The sequence below is a fragment of the Chlorocebus sabaeus genome, chromosome 4, assembly GCF_047675955.1.
Source record: "Chlorocebus sabaeus isolate Y175 chromosome 4, mChlSab1.0.hap1, whole genome shotgun sequence".
NCBI lineage: Eukaryota > Metazoa > Chordata > Mammalia > Primates > Cercopithecidae > Chlorocebus > Chlorocebus sabaeus.
In genome coordinates this window covers 15655508-15680158 of record NC_132907.1, presented here as the reverse complement: position 1 = coordinate 15680158, position 24651 = coordinate 15655508, and the positions used below count along the sequence as shown (strand labels likewise).

Here is a 24651-nt window from a genome sequence, read left to right as displayed (position 1 = left end):
GGATCTCAGTCCCTTTCTATTTTTTCCTCACTGGTCCCAAAATCATATGCCGAAGGTCAAAACCAAGAACCTTGCAGAAATAGTAGCCACCGTCTCCATCCAAGCCATAATCTGGCCACCGAATGTATTTCCGTGATGGTTTGCATGGGGTGGGAGGACCAGTTCAATGCTCTGAACAGAGGTGCCCCTTGTGGAAACCGCTCCTTCCTCTTCATCAAAAAGGAGATCTGAAAGGTGGATGCAAGCATTAATGATGGTGGAGTGAACCATAGGCCCTGGGGCTCCAGCTGTTCCTTCCCAGCAGCACATTCAACTCGGATTTATAGAAAAATTAAAGTGTTCTCAAAGGCTTAAGACTGAGCAAATTGACAGGTTCTACAGAGTGACTCCTAATGGTGAATATTTGCAGTGAATTGGGTTAAGATAACATCAGAAAGGGCCTTTAGAGATCATATTCTAGCCTATAAAATAAGTCTACTGGAATTTTGATGGAAAGAATGATTATACTGAAACTTGAGTTGTTCATGGTGGGGTAGGGACAGATCAGGACAGGCAGGGGCAGAAATGTTGGGGGTGATGGATGTGTCGTTATCTTGATTGTGGTGATGTTTTCACAGGTGTAAACTTCCGTCAAAACTTATCAAATTGTATGCTTTATATATGGGCCATTGTTTGTCAATTATACCACAATAAAGTTGTTAAAAATAAAGGAATCTGAGCTACGAAGGACCAGAGACACCAGAAAGCTTGAAACACTACCTTTAGAATGGAAATATGGCCTGCTGTGAAAACTGTTTGTAATGATTGCAGTCACAAGCAGGAAAGACACACTCTGTTATACTTCTTCATGTCCTTCTGCTTTTGTTTTTTTTTTTTTTTTTAGACGGAGTCTCACTCTGTCATCTAGGCTGGAGTGCAATGGTGCAATCTCGGCTCACTGCAACCTCAGCCTCCCAGGTTCAAGCAATTCTCCTGCCCCAGCCTCCCAAGTAGCTGGGATTACAAGCGCATACCAGCAAACCTGGCTTATTTTCTTATTTTTAGTAGAGACGGTTTTCACCATGTCGGCCAGGCTGGTCTCGAACTCCCGACCTCAGGTGATCCGCCCTCCTCGGCCTCCCAAAGTGCTGGCAGTACAGGCGTGAGCCACCGTGCCTAGCCTTTCTGCTTCTTTTGAATATCTGCTCCATTTACTAACAAATTGGTTTTTACTCTTAACAATGGAGAAATCTGACTGCAAAGCAGTAAAATGTATTCATTTATGCTTTTTGCATCATGAAGTGAACCATCAGCTAGGTTTCCAGCTCACATGCTATTGTTGGGGACCAGGGGGAAAGGATTTACAACTTGGGGCACCATCCTGGCTGTACTGTCAGAGGCAGAACTGAGCTTGCAGTGTGAGAGGGAAGATACACCCAGCAACTGTTGGTGCTCTCGGCACAGTCACAGTTGGTGATCCGGAAGTGTTTCTGTAGTCACAGAAACCCTTAACTCCACTTCCTAATATAATTTTTAGATTTATCATTAATTGATGGTCTCTTTTATTTTTTCTTATTTCCATTGATCATTTCAGTCCCCAGCTTAAAACAAGTCAGTAGCTACCTATTGTTCTCGTATAAAACCCCAAATCCTTCCCATGGCCTGCAAGCCCTGCCTTCCTGGTCTGGCCTCACTCTCCCTCTCCCTTTGCTCCAGCCACGCTGGTCTTTTTTCACTTCCTGAGGCAGTATTATCTTCAACAACAGGGCATTCGTCACATCCCTGCTGTCTACAGCAATCCCCCTGGCCACCACCACCTGTGTCTTCAATTTCACTCATACTCTGTGGTCCCCGCTTGGTCATCACTTCCTCAGGGGAGCCTTCTCTGACCTCCACAGTTCAGCCTCACCTTCAGGGTCTCTCGAAGGATCTTTCTTTCATGGCTATAGTTTTATGTTATTTGTGTGCCCTTTTATTATGTGACCCACTAGATCCTAAGCTTTTTGGTGCAGGGACTATGGATTTTTAAAATTCTCATATAATTCCTGAACATAGGTGCTCAATAAATATTTATTAAATGAAATGAATGAATAAACAACTTAGCTGATTTCCTTAACATTCATAGTCCTTACTCTCAATAGAATATTTTTAGGTAATGAAATAGTTGTACTGATACTTCTGTCTGTTGTTGATGAGAGTCCCCACTGGTCCCCATTTTTGCTTAGAAGTATCAGACACTCAACTATTTCCAGTTTGGTGGGTGTGGAAGAGTATCTCATGTTGGTTATAATTTGCATTTTCCTGATTACTAATGAGTTCCAAAACCTTTTTACATGTATATTAAGCATTCTTGTCACCTCTTCATGAAATGTCTCTTTGTATCATTTGCTTCAAATATTGCTTGTCTCATTTCCGGAGATTTTTTTTGCATGTTAGACATTTCTCTCCATTCTCCACATCTTCTAACCTCCCTTACACATTTCCCATTTCTTTGTCTATCGGGCTGCATTCTAGTTAACTCTTTCAGATCTATCTTCCAGTTCCCTGTCTTCTCTGCTGTTTCATTCATTCACTAAGTTTCAAATTTTAATTATTATATATTCTGTTTTATATAAATTGTCTCTTTGTTAAACCTAGGTTATCATTTTTTTTGTTCTTGTATTATACTCTTGATACTCTTTTATTTCTTAAAACATATTAAGCCTCTTACTTCATCTTACTTGATAAATTCGTTATCTGCTGTCTTTGTGGGCCTCATTCAGACTTTGTGGGGCTTGGTGTCACTTCCAGATCTTGGTGCCTTGCTTATTTCTGTCTCTTATGATTTTTCACTAGGATCTCATATTGCTCGGATCTTTTTCTGTGGAAATTCTTGAGTGCTGGCTTTAAAGTCATTTCTTCACAAAGGAGCTGCATTTGCAGTTGCAGATCACCTGGGGTCCTACAACACAGCACCACTGTACACTAAAGTTTCCTTGTTCTGTTTTAGCCCAGACAGGTCATGTGACTTCTGAGGATCCAAATCTGCATGAGGATGCACTTGTGATTGAATTCTCAAAGGTAAATATTTTTTTTCCCCATTCTACCTAAGGCTAAGGTTCTCTGGAGGGTGGAATTTTTCTAGTTGACTCACTGAGGGAATCACCTTTAGGAGGTTCCAGCACCAAGGAAGGTTCCCTGATCCAACCTTCTCCCTCACTTGGGCCCCTCGTTTTGTCTCCTGAGCCCAAGCAGGTCCATTACACACAAGCTCTATGTCTTCAGGCACCTGCTAGGTTCTTCAGAACAAATGCCAGCCCCAATGCTTCCTTGCACTGCTGCATTTGTGTTTTCTCATCATTTCTGGACTTCAAAGTTTTCTCTTATTTTTCTGCTGGTTGAGATGTGCTTGCAAAGATGTTTGTAAATATTTTTCCAGAAATTTTTGGTTTTACACAACAATGAATCCACTATATTGCTAGAATCAAAATTGAATCACTTTCTAAAGTGATATTTAAAAGAAATATGCAATCTTAATCCCTTCCCATTTCTCTGTCTTTCTAAAATTGATTTTATTAGAAGATGTTTTATATATATCCCAAACTAGTATTGATTGAGGTTGTTTTCAGGCTAATGTTGCTTACTCAAATGGTACATTTTTTGTTTAAAATAAATTAATACAATTACCTGACTTCAAATTATGCTACAGAGCTATAGTAAGCAAAACAGCATGGCACTGGCATAAAAACAGACACATAGACCAATGGAACTAGAACTAGAACTGGGAACCCAGAAACAGATTCACACACCCACAGTGAACTCATATTTGACAAAGGTGCCAAGAACATACAATGGGGAAAGGACAATCTCTTCAATAAATGGTGCTGGGAAAACTGGATACTCATATGCAGAAGAATGAAACTAGGCCACTATCTCCTATGATACACAAAAATCAAATCAAAATTGATTAAAGGCTTAAATCTAAGACCTCAAACTATAAAACCATTACAGGAAAACATCGGGGAAAGTCTCCAGGACATTGATCTGGACAAAAATTTATTGAGCAATACCCCACAAGCACAGGCAACCAAAGCAAAAATCAACAAACGGAATCACATCAAGTTAAAAAGCTTCTGCACAGCAAAGAAAACAATCAACAAAGTGAAGAGACAACCCACAGAATGGGAGAAAATATTTGAAAGCTATCCATCTGATAAGCAATTAATAACCAGAATATATAAGGAGCTTAAACAGCTCTATAGGAAAAAATCTAATAACCTGATTAAAAAATGGGCCAAAGATTTGAATAGACATTTCTCAAAAGAAGATATGCAAATGGAAAACAGGTATATAAAAAGGTATCGACATTACTGATCATCAGAGAAATGCAAATCAAAACTACAATGAGATATCATCTTACCCCAGTTAAAATGCCTTTTATCCCAAAGACAGGCAATAACCAGTGCTGGAGAGGATGTGGAGAAAAGGAAACCTTCATACACTGTTGGTGGGAATGTAAATTAGTACAACCCCTATAAAGAACAGTTTGGAGGTTTCTCAAAAAACTAAAAACAGAACTACCATCAGATCCAGCAATCCCATTGCTGGGTTCACAACCAAAAGGAAATACTGAACAGATATATGCACGTCCATGTTTGTTGCAGCCCTGTTCACAATAGCTAAAATTTGGAAGCAACCTAAGTGCCTATTAACAGATGAATGAATAAAGAAAATGTGATACATATACACAACAGAATACTATTCAGCCATAAAAAAAAATTAGATCCTGTCATCCACAACTACATGGATGGAACTGGAGATCAGTTTAAGTGAAATAAGGCACAGAAAGACCAACATCGCATGTTTTCACTTATTTGTGGGAGCTAAAAATCAAAACAATTGAACTCATGGAGATAGCAGAAGCATGCTTATGAGAGGCTAGGAAGGGTAGAGGGAGAGTAGGGATGGTTAATGCGTACAAAAATATAGTTAGAAAGAATGAATAAGACCTAGTATTTGACAGTACAACACGGTGACTATCGTCAATAATAATTTAATTATGTATTTAAAAATAACGAGTATCATTGAATTGTTTGTCACACTTGAAGGAGTGGATACCCCATTTTACATGATGTGATTATTGCACATTTGTATGCTTGTATTATAATATTTCATGTATTCCATAAATATATACACCTACTATGTACCCACAAAAACTGAACTGTGTGTGATAGTGATGGTCTCTGAAGGTGGGACGTGAGATGGTAGGCAGACTTACTTTTTAATTATATGCCTTTTTATGCATTTTGCATTTTTTACCCTGTGCATGTACTATCTCTTTAAAAATAGTTTTTAAATAATTATAACCTAAAAAAATTAAGAGAAGGCCTTATGAGAGACATTGTAAAGACTCAAATATAAAGCAGCTCCTTCTTTTCTGAGGGACAACTTTAAAGAGAAACCACATACTTCCTATGAAGACACATACAGTATATACTGGAACCTGTAGAGGGAGGTGCTAGGTGAGGTTATACATGCACCAGCATCAGCTATGATATGTATGCAGAAATATATTGAGTTAGATGACTTTGGTGCAGAAGTTTGTTTATTTGGAGTTAGTTTACAACTAATGAAAAAATAGGGTTTTCCCAGGTTCAGAGAGCAATTCAGGCTCACAGTTCTGGTTTGGGCTAAGTAAACAGACCTGACCCTTTTTGCTGGCTTTGAGTGATCAAGTTTAATACGTGTACTTTGGACATTCTTAAAGTACTGTGTCATCATCCTGCTTTGACAACTTTACATTCAGTCTACATTTGTAGATCAGGAACTCTGACCTGAATTAAGGTCATGCTAGCCCTAGTTTTCTTTCTGCATATCCAGAAAATTAACCAGGATAATGCTCTTAAGATATGATTCTCTTACTCAAAAATTATAATTAAAATACTTTCAAATTTTAAATTTTTCCCCTATATGTCAAGCTTGCAAATAATGATCCAGTAGTATTTCTGAGATGTGCGTGGTTACACACATCCCAGAAATATCCTGCTTTTACAAAAACTAATCTCATCTCTTTTATTTTCTTCTGAAAGGATATGATCTGGATTCAATGTTCTCACTGTTCTAATAATATACATTTCCATCGTACAACATCTTGAAAAATATTCCAATCTTTTATGTTTGATATTTATAACCAATGCAAACTCCTGGTTTTCTAACAACATGGTACAAGAACAGAGATGATCTGGTTCTCTTCTTTTAGAACACACACTGTCCTGTCAAAAACCAACTCCATCAGATCTAAGGAGCAGCAGGTGGAGAAATCACACACTACACAACAGCTTTAAATGTCAGAGTCTGGCTCTTACATTCTTTAAGATGATTTGCTTTTAAGTTCTCTGGCACCTTTGCTGGCATGGAAGTTAGTACAATTTTCCAAAATGAAATCAGATCAATGGAATTAGGTTAAAAGTTGTTTTATGTGAAAGGATGTAGAATAATCTAAATTAGGGCAGATTAAACAAAGCAGGTGATAAAAGAAGACTTTGAAACAAATCTATAATTTGAAATTGAACTAGACATGTAGATGTAGATCTAATCTGGCCAACTTTGTAACACACTGAAACGCAAGTCAATTGCAATCGTTTTATCTCTGTATTTGAATGACTGTCATGTGTGCCTGTTACTAATTTAGACAATCTCCAGTACTGTTACTGTTGTGCAGACAAATTGTCTGCTGCTGATTTCACTTATTAGTGCAACTTATGCAATACCAGAAGAAGCCAGTGCAGCCACCCACGTTTACCTGGCTCATGTTACCTTGAGGGGGGTGTGAAGACAGCTTCAGTCACCATCCTAGCAACCCTTCCCAATAGACGAACCCTCGCAAGGGAGCTCAGGGTAGCAGAGATCCCCATTCCTCTAAGACAAAAACATGACAACAATTTCCCAGGGTCTAAAGTGCAGATTTGACATGAATTATCTCTTCCTCTTATAATTAACTTCTTCCTCAATAATTATTATCAATTATCTGTTTTGTTTGTTTGTTTGTTTGTTTGTTTTGAGTCAGAATCTGGCTCTGTGGCCTAGGGTGGACTGCAGTGGTGCGATCTTGGTTCACTGTAAACTCACCTCTTGGGTTCAAGCAATTCTCTTGCCTCAGCCTCCTGAGTAGCTGGGATTAGTGCACCACCAAGCCCAGCTAAGTTTTGTGGTTTTAGCAGAGACAGGGTTTCACCATGGTCTCGAACTCCTGATCTCAAGTGATCTGCCTACCTTAGCCTCCCAAAATGCTGAGATTATAGGCATGAGCCACCGCCAGGCCTCATCAGTCATCTTGATCAGCCTGGAACCATGACCAAATTTCTCCTAGCCTGAAAAACAATGCCCATTGACTTTGAGGGTCTCCTGTAGCTCCAGCCTATTTCTTTAATCCTTCACAGCAAAGTTCCTGTGAAGTATCTGTCTTTAACTGTTGGCTCTAATTTCTCCTGTGGTGGGGACCTCTCAAACAATAATACAAATGACAGCACGTTCTGCATGCCTGACACTTTCTATATTAACTCACTTAATGCTCCCATAAACCCATTATGTAAGTACCTTTATTATTCCCATTTACAGTTCTCGTTTTGTTTATTATTGACATTGCATCAGCAAGCTGAGAAAAGCAAAGTCAGAGGTTTTGGTTATAGACCTGTTACAGTACTATTCAGCATAACATAGAAGGAGATCCTGTCATTTGCAACAACATGGATGGAACTGAGGTCATTATGTCAAGCAAAAGAAGTAAGGCACAGAAAGACAAACATCGCATGTTCTCACCTATTTGTGGAATCTAAAAATCAAAATGATTGAACTCACGAAGACAGAGAGCAGAAGGATGGTTCTGCAAAGTCAGAGGACTTGCTTACAGACCTGGATAAGAAAAGTACTGGATAAGAAAATAAAAAAGAGCAGCTTTGTGCTGGGGCAACCACTGACTATGAGAGAAAGATGAGGCAATGCATAGGCCCAGATCCTAGCAATTTGCCTTTAGGAGTAAGTCCGGTGGAAGGAGGCGGCTCTCTCCAGGGTGGATGGTTTGGGGTGAGTGGGCCGATGGAAGCCTCCTGCTTCCTGTGGGGCTGGGTCCAGAGGTCAGAGAGGAGCAAGCTCCACCTCAGATGGCAGATGGCTAGAGTGAAGGAAAACACCCTGAGGGAAGTGAGGTGCTGCCACATGCTAGTGCTGCTGTGGGACACAACGCATCAGTTTTCCACAAAAGCAAAGGCTCTCAACTAGCCAAGCTGCTCTAAGAGCTGCGATGGCCACTGTGTCCCTCACTGTCCACATGTCCTGCAACAGATGACACTCGGGCTGTCGGGGCCAGGAGACTCACAGCTCTACTTCCCTCCCCAGCCCCCGCATCCTTGTACACGTGCTTCTAACAAGCCTGGTGATAGAAGTGTGTACTTGGGCCTGTGCATATGACACAAAGGTTATGGTAAACTGTCCCTCATCCCATTATTCCTCTAAATAATTAAGGATATCCAAATGTCTCCCACACTTCTTCTAACTCCACACTTGCCGATGTCACCAATGCCTTCCTGATTCCCAGTCTAGTAGACAGGTTTTATTCCTCACTTCCTGGAACACAGTTGACCACTATTTCTTCTTGTAACTCTACTTGCTTGGCATGTGACACTGCTCTCTCCAGCTCTCCCTGCAGCCCTCTGATTAATCCCTCCAGGTCTCCTTGGTAGGTTCGTCTTCCTGGATCCTCTCTTAGATGCCTGTGCTCCACAGGTTCCATTCTTGGCCCAGCACCCTGTGCGCTGTAGGTTGTCTTCATTTGAACTACTTCTTTAAGCGGCTGTCTCTCAGATGGAATCTCCCCAGCTGTGGTCTCTTCCTTTTGGATGTCCACAGGCACGTCAGACTCCATATGACTAAAACTGAACTCATCATCTACCTCCTAAAAGGTGCCCTTCCCTGCCCCTCAGATTCATGATCTCAGTTCATGGCATAACTGCTAACCAACTGCTCCAAGCAGACACCCAGGAGTCAGCCTATGCTCCTTCTTCCTCGCTCTTCTCCCCACAGCCAGTGACCCTATTTTGTTGGTGTGACCTCGCGTATATTTTTAAACTCTTTCCCCCCTGTCTCTCCCCGCTATTACTGCCTGGTTTAGGCACCCCTCACCTCTCCCCTGGTCTCTCTCCCTCTAGCCAGAGTGACCATATTAAGTGCAAACCCTGTCATGCCCCAACCCTGCTCAAAATCCTTCAATGGCTCCCATCAAGAACAGAAGAAACGACAAGCTTCTCAGCATGGCCCAGGGAGCCTCCGTGACACAATCTGACCTTCTTCCTCTCCTGCCTCCCTCTACCTTGCGTTTTCTCTCCAGCAATACTCTTGTGTTGGTGGCTTCCCAGTACACAGCGTCCTGGTTCATGCCTCCGCGTCTTCACCCTCACTGCTATGTGCTTCCTCGCCTTCCCAACTTTCTCCTCATAGCCCCTCGTCCAGCAAGTCTCTCGTGAACCCCCAAGGGCACTTCCTCTGGGCTCCCACATCACTTAGATTCTACAGCTCTCTGTTCACTTACTATATTACTTAGAAACTATTAAATATGTCTGTCTCCAGCACTAAACTACAAGTTTCTCAAGAGCAAAGACCCTGCATTTTTCATCTTTATACCTCTAGTGGCAAACAGGTTCCTGGCACATGACAGGCATTTCATACAGAATTGTTGGAAAGAACTACCAGTCAGTTGGTAGTCTTTCCTTTCTGCTGAGAGGGAAGGAGTCCTTCCACCTAAATAACTATGAGTGATTTTATCCACAAGCACACACACACACTCCATCCAGCAGGCACCGGGGCAGACTGGCCAGCACCTCACGCATCACAGGGTCACCCTCTTCCTGGTGGGGAGCAGCTTGATCTAGAGAGTTCCTGGTAAAAGGGTGGAGAATGACCTTGAGACATGTGATTCAGATGAGGGATGACTTGGAGAGGATGGAAGCAGTTCTTGTAAGAATCTCTGGATAAACATGCACAGATTTCAAAAGAACTGTTTCTTGCCGGGTGCGGTGACTCACACCTGTAATCCCAGCACTTTGGGAAGCCAAGGCGGGTGGATCACCTGAGGTCAGGAGCTCAAGACCAGCCTGGCCAATGTGGTGAAAACTCGTCTCTACTAAAAACACAAAAATTAGTTGGGTGTGGTGGTGCATACCTGTAGTCCCAGCTACTCTGGAGGCTGAGGCAGGAGACTCGCGTGAACCTGGGAGGCAGAGGTTGCAGTGAGCTGAGATTGTGCCACTGCACTCCAGCCTGGGTGATAGAGTGAGACCCCATTTCAAAAAAAAAAAAAAAGAAAAAAGAAAAAAAAGAACTGTACTGTGTTAAATGCTTGAGTTTTTCTAAGATGTCCTAAGAGATTTACTTGTCATGCATAGTATGGGTTTGCTCATTAGTAAGTATTTTATCTGTCATTTCATTCTTCCTTGGGATTTTAGGGATGAGGACACAGCAGGTTTTGGTTTTTATTAATGGTTGTCTCATCTGCCTCAGGGTTGTTCTCTCGGTTCAGCTATTTCATTACTTGAGCAAAATGCATTTGAAATGTATTTTGGTGCTGAGACCAGCTTTACAAACAGAGACTTGCTCCTCTTAACACCGTCATTTAATGATGAAGTCTTCATTTCCTTAAAAATAATTTGATCTGGGCTGGACACAGTGACTCATGTCTATAATCCCAGCACTTTGGGAGGCTGAGGCAGGCGGATCACCTGAGGTCAGGAGTTCAAGACCAGCCTGGTCAACGTGGCGAAACCCTGTCTCTACTAAAAATACAAAATTAGCTGGGCATGGTGGCAGGCACCTGTAATCCCAGTTACTAGGGAGGTTGAGGCAGGAAAATTGCTTGAAACTGGGAGGCAGAAGTTGTAGTAAGCCGAGTTCGCACCATTGCATTCCAGCCTGGGCAACAAGAGCGAAACTCTGTCTCAAAGAAAAATCCAAAAAAACAAACAAAGTTGGTAATGGGTATTGCCCTTTGAAAGGTCAGCAATGAGTAGAAACCTTTGAAAAATCTCTTTTTTTAACCCGAAGTCTTCTGTGGGGTGGTCCCAGGATATCACCTGGGGCGGAATAAAGGCTCTGCACTTCTGCTACACTGGCTGCTACCTCTCTCTTTCCTCTGGCATTTCTATGCACTCTTTCTCCTTCTCTTTCGACATCCTTATTCTGACATGTTCTTGTCCTCTGCTTTCCTTCCTCTTCTTCCTGTGCCTTCCTTTGGAGCCAAGGGGTGCTGAACCTTCTGCCCTCCCGGCAGTGGTCAGCCTGTAGGGCCTGGGCAGGCTCACTCCACTTCCTCCCCTCCCTCATTGTGCTCTCCACTGGCATCCCCTGGGGCTTCAGAAGATGGGGTCAGACAAAAAGAAAGGGCAGAGGAGGGGCAGGGGTGGTGCTCTGCCTTTCCCCACCAGTCTGGCTCCAGGAGGCATCAAAGAGCCCAGGAAATCACTGCCAGAGAACGAAGGAAGTGTGGCTCATAAAACACAGGGTGATTGTGGAAAGCACCAGGCAACAGGAGCAGGATCTTACAGCCTCCGCTCATATCCCATATGATCTTTAGCAAGTTTCTTTCCTGCTCAGAGTTGCAGCTTCCTGCTCTGTTGAGATTACATGCAGCTCCTATGAAACTGTGGATGAGAAACTGCTTAGTGAGCCACAAAGCACCGTGTCAAAGTACGGCATTGTCGTCAACCCTTCGTTCAGCCATCATTAGCGAACACATGCTTACTAATGACTGCCTGGTCCCTGTCACTCTTTTTCCCCATCTCCTCTCCTGGAGATCTTCCAATTTAAAGAGGCGTTAGGTGTCAGCAGTTACATTCTCAATGGCCAGGCCCTTCCTTCTCTAGTCACCAGGTTTGTTGGAAAAGATACCTAGTGTCATCAGGATTGAATGGTAATAATAAGGTGAAAATAAGTGTGCTCTAAGAAAAGGCTCCTTTGCCTGTCACAGTCATAGAATTAAAGTTCTTATAAGTGGATTTACTGACCATCAAACTTGCTACTTTCCTTCATTAAATTGTTAAAGGTATCTTCATGTTGTAATCGAACTTTCCTTCTCTCAGCAGCCAGATTATGTTCCACATGATCTTGTTCAGTTAGAAGTGTGACTGGTTTTAAATGAATCTAGAGAAAGAAAAGCATTTATCTTTTATTGCCTTGTTAAATTATAAAAGCACAGCATGAATTTTGCAAAAACAAATGATATGCTACATGGTTCTCTAACTCAAGTAAATAGAACTTTTATGAGTGTTTTCACTAAACATGTTATGACTAAATTTTTTCTTAAATTATTTTTAAACTAAAAAATCAACGCAGGCTTAATTATTTCTTCATGCAACAAGATACGTGTTTTAAAAAGTTCTCTCTATTAATTTTCCCTGATTTTTAAAATTTTTCAACAGAACTACAAAATAAAAAATTATTCAAATCAATGAATGAGGAGGGAGACTTTGACTCCACTGAAATCTAAATGTTTCCTGTCTTTTGCAAAATTAAGAAAGCAAAGAGAGGGAATAAAGATGTTCTAGAGAAAGCTATCTTATACCATGAGGTATTCCCAATTTGGAAATTTCATTACATGGTGAAAACATTATCTAACAAGCAAAACAAAAGAATCAATATGTGGGAATAAAGCTTTCACCAACCTCCAGAAACCTGGAAATATGAGGCAACAGAACCAAGAGCTCAAATTCTTACATAAATGTCCTCTGCTGACCCTGTGTGTAGAAGGAAGGGTCACCTTGAAGCTGGACTGGGGTAGCTCCATGCTTATTTCCAAGATACTCAAAGTCTGGTACTGACCCTTGACCAAGATAAGGATGAAATAAGCTAGTGATCCCTGGGTGTGGGGGCTCACACCTGTAATCCCAGCACTTTGCGGGGGCTGAGACGGGCAAGTCACTTGAGGTCAGGTGTTCAAGATTATAGGTGTGAGCCACTGCACCTGGACAACATGGTGAAACACTGTCTCTACTAAAAATACAAAAAGTAATAGGGTATGGTGGAACGCATCTGTAATCCCAGTTACTTAGAGGCTGAGGCACAAGAATCACTTGAACCCAGGAAAAGGAGGTTGCAGTGAGCCAAGATCATGCCACTGCACTCCAGCCTGGGAGACAGAGTGAGACTCCATCTCAAAAAAAAAAGAAAAATAAATAAGCTGGTGATTTATAATATGCTGCTTAAAGTCCAAAACTCCCCTGGACTACCTTGTGGAGTTTGGTTAGGAGTGTGTAGATTGATGGCATGCACTGGTTTAACTCCTTTTTTTTTTTCTTTTTTTTTTGAAACTCTGTTGCACAGTGTGTAATCTGGAGCACAGTGGTGTAATCATAGCTTCCCGTAACCTCAAAATCCTGGCTCAAGGGATCCTCCCAGTAGGACTGCAGGCAAGCGTCACTATGCCTGTCTAACTTATTTTTATTTTTATTTTTTGTAGAGATGAGGGCTCACTATGTTGCCCAGGCTGGTCTCAAACTCCTGGCCTCAAGCAATCTTTCCTTCTCAGCCTCCCAAAGCACTGTAATTATAAGTGTGAGACTGCACCCAGCCTGATTTAACAATTTTTGCAGTATTGTTTTAGTTGTGTGACTAGCAGGGTATACAAGACTGCTTGGTAAACTTGTGTGTTGGTTCTCCTGAAACCAAGATACCTTGCGTATGTTTTGGTGATTCCTATTCCGCAGAAGTACCTCTTGTGTGACTAAGGCCCCTGAGGCATGGCTGTGCCTGGAGGCCTCGGCCCTCTCTGAGGCTGGCCTGTGCTTGCTTTCTCCCGCCGCACCATCTGCTTTAGCTTAGTAAGGCTTTGCATGAGTGTACCCTGTGGAGTCTTGCACGTCCCTTCAATGATCTGGCCTGTGCAATTGTTGAACTAAGTCTGGTTATTCATTGCCAATTTCTTTTTTGTTTTTTAATCAGCCTACATAATGCTTTGAACCAATTTCATCCTAAAATAAACTCACTGTGAACAGTGATTCAGGTAGTCCTATGGGTTCAAACCAAACCACTGATTTTTCATGGATCTCTTTGTGATGAGCTACTGAACCAGCATATTAGCAACTAGGAAATAAGTTAGTCTGGAAAGGTGCTTTACAATTAAGGTTATCTGAACCAACCAATTATGCTAGCACCATAATGGATCTGACTTTCCACTTTCAGAAACCAGTTCTCCAGTCTCAAGAGAGATTGGACTGAAGTGTTACTATTCTATTCTTTTTCTCTTTTGTAGAGATGGAGTTTTGCACTTGCTGCCCAGGCTGAAGTGCAATGGCGCGATCTCGGCTCACCGCAACCTCTGCCTCCTGGGTTCTAGTGATTCTCATGCCTCAGCCTCCCAAGTAGCTGGAATTATAGGCATGCACCACCATGCCCAGTTAATGTTTGTATTTTTAGTGGGGGGGGGGGGTTTCTGCATGTTGGCCAGGCTGGTCTTGAACTCCTGACCTTAGGTGATCCACCCGCCTCGGCCTCCCAAAGTGCTGGGATTACAGGCATGAGCTACCATGCTCAGCCAACTATTATATTCTTACTCCACACATCCATGAAGTTGGAGTGAGAAGTCTGAGGCTGGAGGGGGAAAATGACGGTCTTCCTCTGCTGCCCCATGCAAAGGAATGGGATGGCAAAGTGCGTTCCTTTGTCACTTGCTCTCAGATACGGGCACCTGCACCCATCTCATAATCTCTCATTTCCAAGAGTCTGGAGATTTGTGGGGATGTCAGGAAAAACAGAATGGTTGGGAAGACTATCTCAGTGTGTCAGATTTTAGTGAACACAGGCTCTGTGGGATGCTTTGGCAAAGTACAGATTCCAAGATTCCACGCTAGTGATTCTAATTCAGTAGGTCCATGATATGGCCCAGAAAACCTCATTTTAACAAATAGAATTAGCTGATATGAACTTCCATTTGAAAAACAACACCCTTGGGCAATATGAATTTGCCTTGCAACGTGTTTAATGTTAACTGAGAGTGGAGGCCAGGGGCCATGGCTCACACCTCAGAACTTTGGGAGGTCAAGGCGGGCAGACCAGCCCGACCAACATGGTGAAACCCCATCTCTACTAAAAATACAAAAAAAAAAAAAAAAAATTATTCAGGTACGGTGGTAGAAGCCTGTAATCCCAGCTACCTGGGAGGCTGGGGCAGGTGACTCTCTTGAACCTGGGAGGTGGAGATTGCAATGAGCTGAGATTGTGCCACTGCACTCCAGCCTGGGTGACAGAGTGAGACTCTGCTCAAAACCAAAAGACTAAGAGTGGGAGAAGTGCCCCAGGGTACAAAGCTCTGCAGGGACACCTGCCACTGGCACTATGATGATCCAACTCAGCCCTAGCCCATCTCTATGCCTCCTGGCTCACACGAGGAAGAGGAGCTGGTGAGTGTGGTTCTGCCACCACCTCTCCTGGGTACAGTGGAAACATCTGTCTGGATTTGAAGTGGGAGGCAGTCTGAAGAAGGCTTCAGACCAAGAGACTGAGAAGGACCTCTCCCTGCTTCAGAGCAGGGCTAGGAGAAGCCACTGTGTCTAGCTCTGGGATGGTCCTTGGAGTGAAAGACTCATATTCTAGATTGAATCATCACAGTGTTTAGACTAAACGGGACCCTCCTCCAGGCACCCTGACACTGAAAAAAAAATGCCAAGAAATTATAAGGAGCAAATCCCCAGCAGCCTCCAGATGAGTGGATCTGGGTCGTGGCTGGGAAGCTGGCTGGGCACACTCATCAGGCCAAAGTATCGCTTCGGAGGGTGTTTTCACCCCACATGCCCAGAAGCTTATTTTTAAACTTTAATAACTCAGCAATGTTGACAATTTTCCTTCAGGTATTAACAATGGTTAATCTATAACATGCAACTGCTTGCTAAATTGCTCTTGATTTTTTTAAAAAAGATTTTATTTTAACTCAATTATGAGTTATATGATCACAAATGAAAAGCACTAAACCAGTAGGCAGTATTTTAAAGAAACTGATATGACCTTCAGATCATTTAAAACAATGTGGATTTTTTTGTGTGTGTGTATTTTACAAACTTTCTATATTGTCTTTTCTCTAAGGTACTTTTCTCTAAAGTTCCTGTTCCTCTGATGTTACCACAGAATGATAACTTTTACAATAAATATTGGTGAATAACAAATCTTGGGAAAGTATATCTCATGGAAAGAAGAAATGTCATTTTTTTCTATAACATTCTGATGCAATTGTTACTATGTCCCTGAATTACATGCTAGATACATCTTCATATACAAAATTTACCTTTTCTTTTCCAACTGGTTTGGCTACAAATGTGGAGAAAGCCACACTAACAAGCTTCTCAATGCCAGTGAGCATGTCCTGAACCATGACCTTGATACTGATCTACAATGAAAAAAAAGATAAATAAATACACGCTTGGCCATCCAGAAACAGTTCAGATTTCAGCATTCAAAATGTAGTCATACGTATGCACCATTACTCTCTTTCATTTTAAAAATGAAACCAGAATTTTAATTTATTTTTAAGCAATAGAATTCTTTCAATGATGTTCTATAACATTGGACAATTAACTTTTTCTGATTATAAAAATTATTTATCATGTAAAATTGATGGAATCTGACTATCCAGAGTATATATTATCAGTAATCCCATCACCCAGAGATAATAATTATTAAATTTTATGTGAATTTTCTTCTAGCTTTTTATATTTATATATCATATATGATATATAAATGTATGACATATCACATATGATATATAAATGTATATGACATATCACATATGACATATAAATGTATATGGCATATATGATATATAAATGTATATGACATATCATATATGATATATAAATGTATATAATATATACGATATATAAATGTATATTATTTATGATATATAACACATAAACATACATATTGTATAATACACATATATCATATTACATAATATATACACACATTTCATAATATATACATATGACACGAAATATGTGTGCATATATGCATGTGTATATAAAATTATTGTAATGTATTTACAGTTTTATGTTCTGATTTTGTTTTGTTTTGTTTTGTTTTGAGACAGAGTCTTGCTCTGTCGCCAGGCTGGAGTGCAGTGGCACCACCTCAGCTCACTGCAAGCTCCGCCTCCCAGGTTCAAGCCATTCTCCTGCCTCAGCCTCCGTCGTAGCTGGGACTACAGGCACGCGGCACTACACCCAGCTAATTTTTTGTATTTTTAGTAGAGACAAGATTTCACCATGTTGGCCAGGATGGTCTCTACCTCTTGACCTTATGATCCGCCCACCTCGGCCTCCCAAAGTGTTGGGATTACAGGAGTGAGTCATCGCACCTGGCCTATTCCAATTTTTAAAAATTTGACATTATATAATAAGCTCTTTTAAACTTCATTATTACTAAATATGCTTTTGAAAACAAGATATTGGTGACTGCCTTATAAAACCACCAGAGAGATGTACCATAACTTTTTTTAGCCTTTACTCTCAGAGCTTTTTTTCTTTTTTAAAATGTCTCTAGGCAGCATACTCTCAGGGTTTCCTAGGACCAAGCTAACATGGACAGAATTGCATCATGTATTTACAGCTTTGTTTCTGTGATTAATTTTTCAGGAGTAATAAGAAGGTAGCTGAGACACTTTATGTTGATACTACAATGGGCTAGATTTCCCTCTGTGTGAAGAGCGCTGAAGCTTGGTCCTCAGGATTGCACTTTGCAGAAGTGTTGGTAAACTCCGGGACTTGTCTTTAGATTCTGGCTAATAAACCTTTTCCCAAATGTTTCAGATGAGTAATATTATCTTCTGAAAACAATGAGTGATCTCAGGCACAGCTCAGCACTGTGTTGTCAACAATGAAGAATATCTGTATCTGTATCTTTACCATGTACACCATGTAAAAAGAATAATCAATAATCCATGACTCATTTTAAGTCACTCAACTCATAAATGCAAATTAGTATTTACATGGTAAATCCTAAATTAACTAGATGGTGATTAGCCAAAATTAAACTATCTATTCCCAACTCTCTCAACCCTCAATCCCATACAGCTTTCTGCTTTTAGAGAAATGGACAAATAAAAAATAAAATAAAATATCTAACAGTAAAAACAAAGCAACAATTCTGGAGTGTTAAAATAAGTTCTAAACACTGTCTTCTACTAGAACAGTTAACTTAGTTATATGTGATAACCAAATGTTTCAAAAACATATGCCAGGGAGAATTTCATTGTGTTATAAGAGATTAGGTAAGATTGGAATTACATTCTGTGAAAACAACTAGAAAACTGGACAAAATATAGGAAGCATCTATTTTCACACCTACAAAAATAGGCAACACAGGACTGTGATCCGCAAGGCGGGAAAAACAATGAGAGGAGCACTGTGTTCCCAGGTTCTCAGGCTAAAGGTGATTTACAGTTAGGTTAGGGAAGGAAAACCTAACTCTGCTAAACTGAATGGAGCTAAAATTTGTGGGGTAGAGTACCAGAGAAGTAAGCTAAAAAAAAAAGAAAAAATTCCAGAAATATGAATATGAGTCTTTGAGTTGATACTAACTGGACTATATACAGGGTGAAATCCCACAAGGCCAGACAAGAACAGCTTCTGAGGAACAAGCAATTCCTGGGAAACTGTAACATGGACAATTCCAAGAACTCACACACAGCTGGGGATCTTTTGAGTTCTCTCCAGCCAGATTTCACTGAATATAGAACCCCTTCACAGAGATAACAGAAGATCCCAACCTAGAAGAGGGTCTAAAGTAGCCGTAGAGTATTCTAAATCTTCCATAGAAGAGTTTAAAACAGATCTTTAAAAGCTCAAACCAATCTGCAAGTAACAACATCTTCCTGCCAGGAAAAGTCTGACACTCTTTTTAAAGAAATATAACAAAAGCCGGCACTAAACAATATAAAATTCACAATGCTTGCATCGAATAAAAATTATTAGATGCAAGAAAATTATTAGGTGAAAGGTAATATAAATAAAACAACAGATAACAGAAATGATGGAATGCCAACAAAAGATATTAAAACAACAATTAAATATAGGCACCATGAACTCAGAGATTTGGAACAGGAGTCAGCAACATCTTCTTAAAGGATAAGGCCAGATAGTAAATATTTAAGTTTTGTGGTCACATGGACTCTACTGCCACTACTCAACTCTGCCAATGTACTGTGATAGCAACACAGACAAAACATAAATGAATGGGTATAGCTGTGCTTCAAAAAATTTTTATTCATAAAACAGGTCTATAGACCATAGTTTGCTGACTTCCAATATAGAGAAAAAGATGAAAATAATAAGGAAAGAATGGAAAATATAAAAAAACAAAGTGGGACTTTCTAAGATAAAAAAATATATAACATCTGAAATAAAAAACAAACCAGATAAGATTAAGAGCAGTTTAGTTAATGCAGGGGAAAAAGTCAGTGAAGCTGAAGATGACAAAAGAAGCTACACAGAATGTAGCATGAAGAGAAAGGAAGACTGAAAGAAAAAAAAAAAGAACAGTATCAGTGACCTGTGGAACATTAACAAGAAGTCTAAAACTCTAAAGTCCAAAAGGAGAGAGAGCACAAAAGACAGGAAAAAAGTTTGAAGATAAAATAGCTGAAAAAATCCACATTTCTTAGAAACTATAAATCCATAGATGCAGCAGCTCAAAAAACCCAAGTCATATCATAATTTACATAATTCTGCTGCCAGGCTAGAATTCTATACCTACTGAATATGAACATCTTTTAAATACGAAGATGAAACAAAGACATTTTTACACAAAAGCTGGAAAAAAGAATGCTAAAGGAATATCTTCAGACAGAAGGAAAACGACACTAGGGAGAAATCTGAAGACACACAATACACAAAAGAATAAAGAACACCAGAAATGGCAAATATGTGGGTGTGTATATATATATATAATACATTCTTTTCATTTTTATTCTTTTAAAAAGATGGTTGACTGTTTAAAACATAAATAATAACTATGTATTATAGGGTTTACCTCCTACATATGTGCATGTAAAAGGTATGACAATAACACAAAGGCTGGGACATGGGAAGGAAAGTGTGTATACTGTTATAAGGGTATTACTCTATACTCAAAGGGATATTATATGATTTGAAGGTACTCTCAGATAAGTTAAGTAGTCATATTGCAAACCTGAGAAAAAACACTAAAACCAAAACAAATATGTATAGTGAAAACACCAACAGTGGAGATAAAATGGATTACTAAAAATTACTCCACTCTAAAAAATGCAGGAAAAGATGGGGACAGGAAGAAACAAAGAACAGATGAAAGAAATAGAAGACAAATAGCCAGAGGATAGATTTCAACTCTGCCATACAGATAATCAAATGTAAACAGTTTAAACACTCCAGGTAGAAGGCAGAGATTGTTAGAATAAATAAAAAAATAGCATCCAAATATATTTTGCTTATAAGAAACCCGCTTACATATACAAATAAGACAGGTTAAAAGAAAAATGATGGGGGAAAAACACTAATCCAAAGAAAGCTTGTCTGGCTAAATTAATATCAGACAGAGTAGATTTCAAAACAAAAACCAGAGATAAAAAGGTACACTTCATAATGATAAAAGGGTCACAACATCAGGAAGAGTTAAGAATCCTGGCAGGGCACGGTGGCTCACACCTGTAATCCCAGCACTTTGGGAGGCTGAGGTGAATGGATCACCTGAGGTCAGGAGTTCAAGACCAGCCTGGCCAACATGGTGAAACCCCGTCTCTACTAAAAATACAAAAATTAGCTGGGTGTGGTGGTGCACACCTGTAATCCCAGCTATTCGGGAGGCTGAGGCAAAAGAATCACTTGAACCTGGGAGGCGGAAGTTGCAGGGAGCCAAGATCGCACCACTGCACTCCAGCCTGGGAGACAGTTCAAGACTCCATCTCAAAATAATAATAATAATAATAACAATAATAATAATAACAATAATAATACAGAAGACTTGAACAATGCTATGAAACAATTTAGGCTAACTGACATCTGCAGAATACTTCATTGACTATAAGCAACACATTCTTTTCAAGTACATATAGAACATTCACCATAATAGTCCATATTTTGGGTCATTAAAAAAGTCTAAACAAATTTAAAATAATTGAAATTATAAAAATTATGTTCTCTCTCTGCAAAAGAATTAAATTAGAAATCAAAAACAAAGATATGTCTGGAAAAATCGTCAGAGATTTGGAAATTAAACAACACATGTCTAGACAGACTAGAGGTCAGGGAAGAATTTACAAGAAAAAAAGGACATATTTTGATGCAGGTAAGGCAATACATTGAGGAAAATTTTATGATTTTAAATGCTTATATTTGAAAAAAAGAAAAGTTCAATCAATTTCCCAAGATTCTACCTTAAGACACTAGAAAAAGAAAGGCAAACTAAACCCAAAATTAATAGAATGAGAATAATATAATAACCAGTAGCAGAAATCAAATACATTATGCTAAGTAAAATAAACTAGACACAAATGATTATATATACTATATCATTCCATTTATACAAAATATAGTAAAGGGCAAAAAAAAAGGGTACTGACCTAAAGTAAATGAGTGGTTGTCACAAGCTGGGACCTGAGGGAGCTGATTGCAAAGGGGCACAGGGGGCTTCATGTAGTGATGGGAACGTTGTATATTATAGTGGTGGTGATCCAAGTGTATGACTTTGTCAAAGCTCAGCAAAATGTATAATTAAAATGGGAGAATTTTAATGTTGTAAATTATATCTCAATAAAACTGATTTTTAAAGACATGTTCTAAGGACCAAAAAAAAAAAAAAAAAAAAAAAACCTCATACAATGTGCTCTTAGTGCAAATGGGACAATATAATCTATTAATAGTAACGCATCATATACCTTCCAGAGCGGGGAAAAGGGAAGAAACTGATCAATAGAGTCTGAGAATCCCCTGGAAGTGGGTTTGGCACAGAGCAGAGTTCCTGCTTGCTGTGGATTCAGGGGGAAGCCAGTCATTTATTTCTGCTCAACAAATTAGCAGAGGGCTGGCCTCAGTTGTGGCAGGAAACTGAAATTGAACAGGATGACCATAAAGGACATTTCCAGTTTGAAAAAGTAAAAATAAAAATATTTAGTTGGCATCTACAGTTAGGGAAAAAAAAAAATCCAAGAAATTTCTACCAGGTGGTAGAAAGTACAACAAAATCTAGAGGCTCCCTGGTCATGATCTGCAGAGGATGAAAGAGAACAAAATTCTGCATGGCATATCGGGCCTGGAAAGTCAGTGGAGGCTAGGGTTTACTTTCCCTAGCATCAGAAATCTGTGGTTTCAAACTCACTGGGTTTTATTTTTCTTTTCTTAGCTTTTAGATAAGCCTCCTTTAGAAATTGTAGCCTGTCTCAGGAAGAGGAGGAAAAGGAGAAATGAAAAGGAGCTTTTATCTATATTTGGACTGTCTATCAGGAGAATGTGTGGCCCTCAGGAGACAGGCCAAGCCCAGAGGCTCTTGTGTGCAAAGGCTAAGAGCCCCGCAGTTGAATAAACAGCGTCCAGAAACATCATTCGCTGACAGAGCTTGTTTTTTTCACGAGCATTTCCTTTCTGCTTTCTTCAGAGTGCTTTGTATTCTGTTTATTTGGATACTGCTAGAAAGTGAGGTGCATATCAGCATATCAGCCAGGCGCAGTGGCTCATGCCTGTGATCGATCCTAGCACTTTGGGAGGCCAAGGCGGGCGATCACAAGGTCAGAAGATCGAGACCATCCTGGCCAACATGGTGAAACCCCGTCTCTACTAAAAATACAAAAATTAGTGGTGGTGGGCACCTGTAATCCCACCTACTCAGGAGGCTGAGGCAGGAGAATTGCTTGAACCCAGGAGGCGGAGGTTGCAGTGAGCCGAGATCTTGCCATTGCACTCCAGCCTGGCAACAGAGTGAGACTCCATCTCAAAAACAAAAACAAAAACAAAAACAAAAATTAAAAAAAGAGGTGACCACATCAGGGTAAAGCCATCACCAAGGGCATGGTTACTGTCAAAACATTTGTAACAGTTGAACTGTGTTCCCCCTTCCAAATTCTTATGTCCTAACCCTCAGTACCTTTGAATGTAAATGTGGAAATAGAGCTGTTGCAGATGTAATTAGTTAAGATGAGGCCAGACTGCATGGGGCAGGCCCCTAATCCAATATGACTGGTATCTTTATAAAAACGGGAAATTTGGAAGCAGACACCCACACAAGGAGAACACATGTGAAGATGAAGGCAGAAGTCGGGTGATGCAGCAGAAGCCAGGAAATACCAAAGACTACAGAGAGCCATGGGAGAATAGGAAAGTGGCATGAACAGATTATCCCTCCAGCCCTCAGAGAAACCAGCCCTGCCCATATCTTGATGTAGGACTTCCAGCTCCCAGAACCATGGGACAATACTCTTCTGTATTTAGGCCACCCGGTCTGTGGTGCTTTGTTACGGCAGCCCTAGCAAACGAATACAAGCTCTTCCATGTCTTCATGCCCAGAGATCGAAGGATGGCTCCTGAGCAAGCTGGAACGTGCAATATGAGATTCAGCAATGCCTTTCCTCCTAATTTAACCTGAATAGAGATCTCAGGAGCCCCCGAGAATCCGGTATTCACAATGGTAGAGAAAAGAACACCAAGTGGATGCAGAAAAAAAAATCTTCTAAATTTACCTTCTTACTAAAGTCCAGTTATCCTGCTTTTCAAAAACTAGTTAATCATGGGACTAGTTTCTGTCAGAGGGTGAGGGGATGGAGAACAAATAGAATAATAGTAGAGTCAGCATGATTAAGAAATAAAATCTATACTTTATGAAGAATTAAGAGTGTCCTTTTCTCTTGCAGGTTTATTTTCTGTGTATCCTTCTATGTAGAAATACTGTATTGTATCATGTTGAAATATGAGTTTTTTTTGTTTTTTTTTTTTTTTAAGAGACAAAGTCTTGCTATGTCACCCAGGCTGGAATGCAGTGGTACAATCATAGCTCACCGTAGCCTCAAACTCCTGGGCTCAAGCAATCCTCCCACCTCCGCCTCCCGAGTAGCCAGGGCTACAGGCACTTACCACTGTGCTGCCTAATTTTTTTTTTTTCTTTTTAAAGATTGGGTCTTGCTATGTTGCCCAGGCTGGTCTCGAATTCCTGGCCTCAAGTGATCCTCCTGCCTCAGCCTCCTAAATTGCTGGGATTATAGGTGTGAGCCACCATGCCTGGCCATGTTGAATTTTAGCTAGGAAACACTGGAAACATCCGCTGCCTATTATTTACCTGTGACCTGACTACACATTCCAGAGTCTTGTGAAATAGAGAATCTCATTAACTCCAAATATTAGTCTAGGCCTCCTGCTCTACCCTTTGTAAACAATGAAGACATGAGCACCCACAGGCAGCCATTTGAAAAGGTGCCTCTTACCTCCATGCTTGTGCTGAATGCTCTAGTAACTTTTGCTCTGATGGTTATAACTTGTCCAACTCTAGGGAAAAACAAACAAACAAACAAAAAAACTCAGTAGTTCTAGCACATTTTATTTCAGATCAGACTTAAAGATTACTTAAATGCATGCCATAAAGCAGTTCCACCTTATCATGCTGATAATGTTCATGCATGGGAAATTCAGGTTAATGATAATGGAA

At 40.3% G+C, this 24651-nt stretch overlaps 1 protein-coding gene across 1 annotated transcript in view; it reads right to left on the bottom strand.

Annotated features, from left to right (window-relative positions):
* Positions 1 to 24651, bottom strand: part of ACOT12 (acyl-CoA thioesterase 12) — a 65236-nt gene that overhangs the window by 18358 nt on the left and 22227 nt on the right. The window contains exons 3-6 of the mRNA XM_007977011.3: positions 24431 to 24491; positions 16277 to 16378; positions 12009 to 12144; positions 71 to 227 (exon numbers count right to left, since the gene is read on the bottom strand). Coding sequence (XP_007975202.3) covers positions 71 to 227; positions 12009 to 12144; positions 16277 to 16378; positions 24431 to 24491 — 456 coding nt within the window. The remainder of the gene's footprint in view (positions 1 to 70; positions 228 to 12008; positions 12145 to 16276; positions 16379 to 24430; positions 24492 to 24651) is intronic.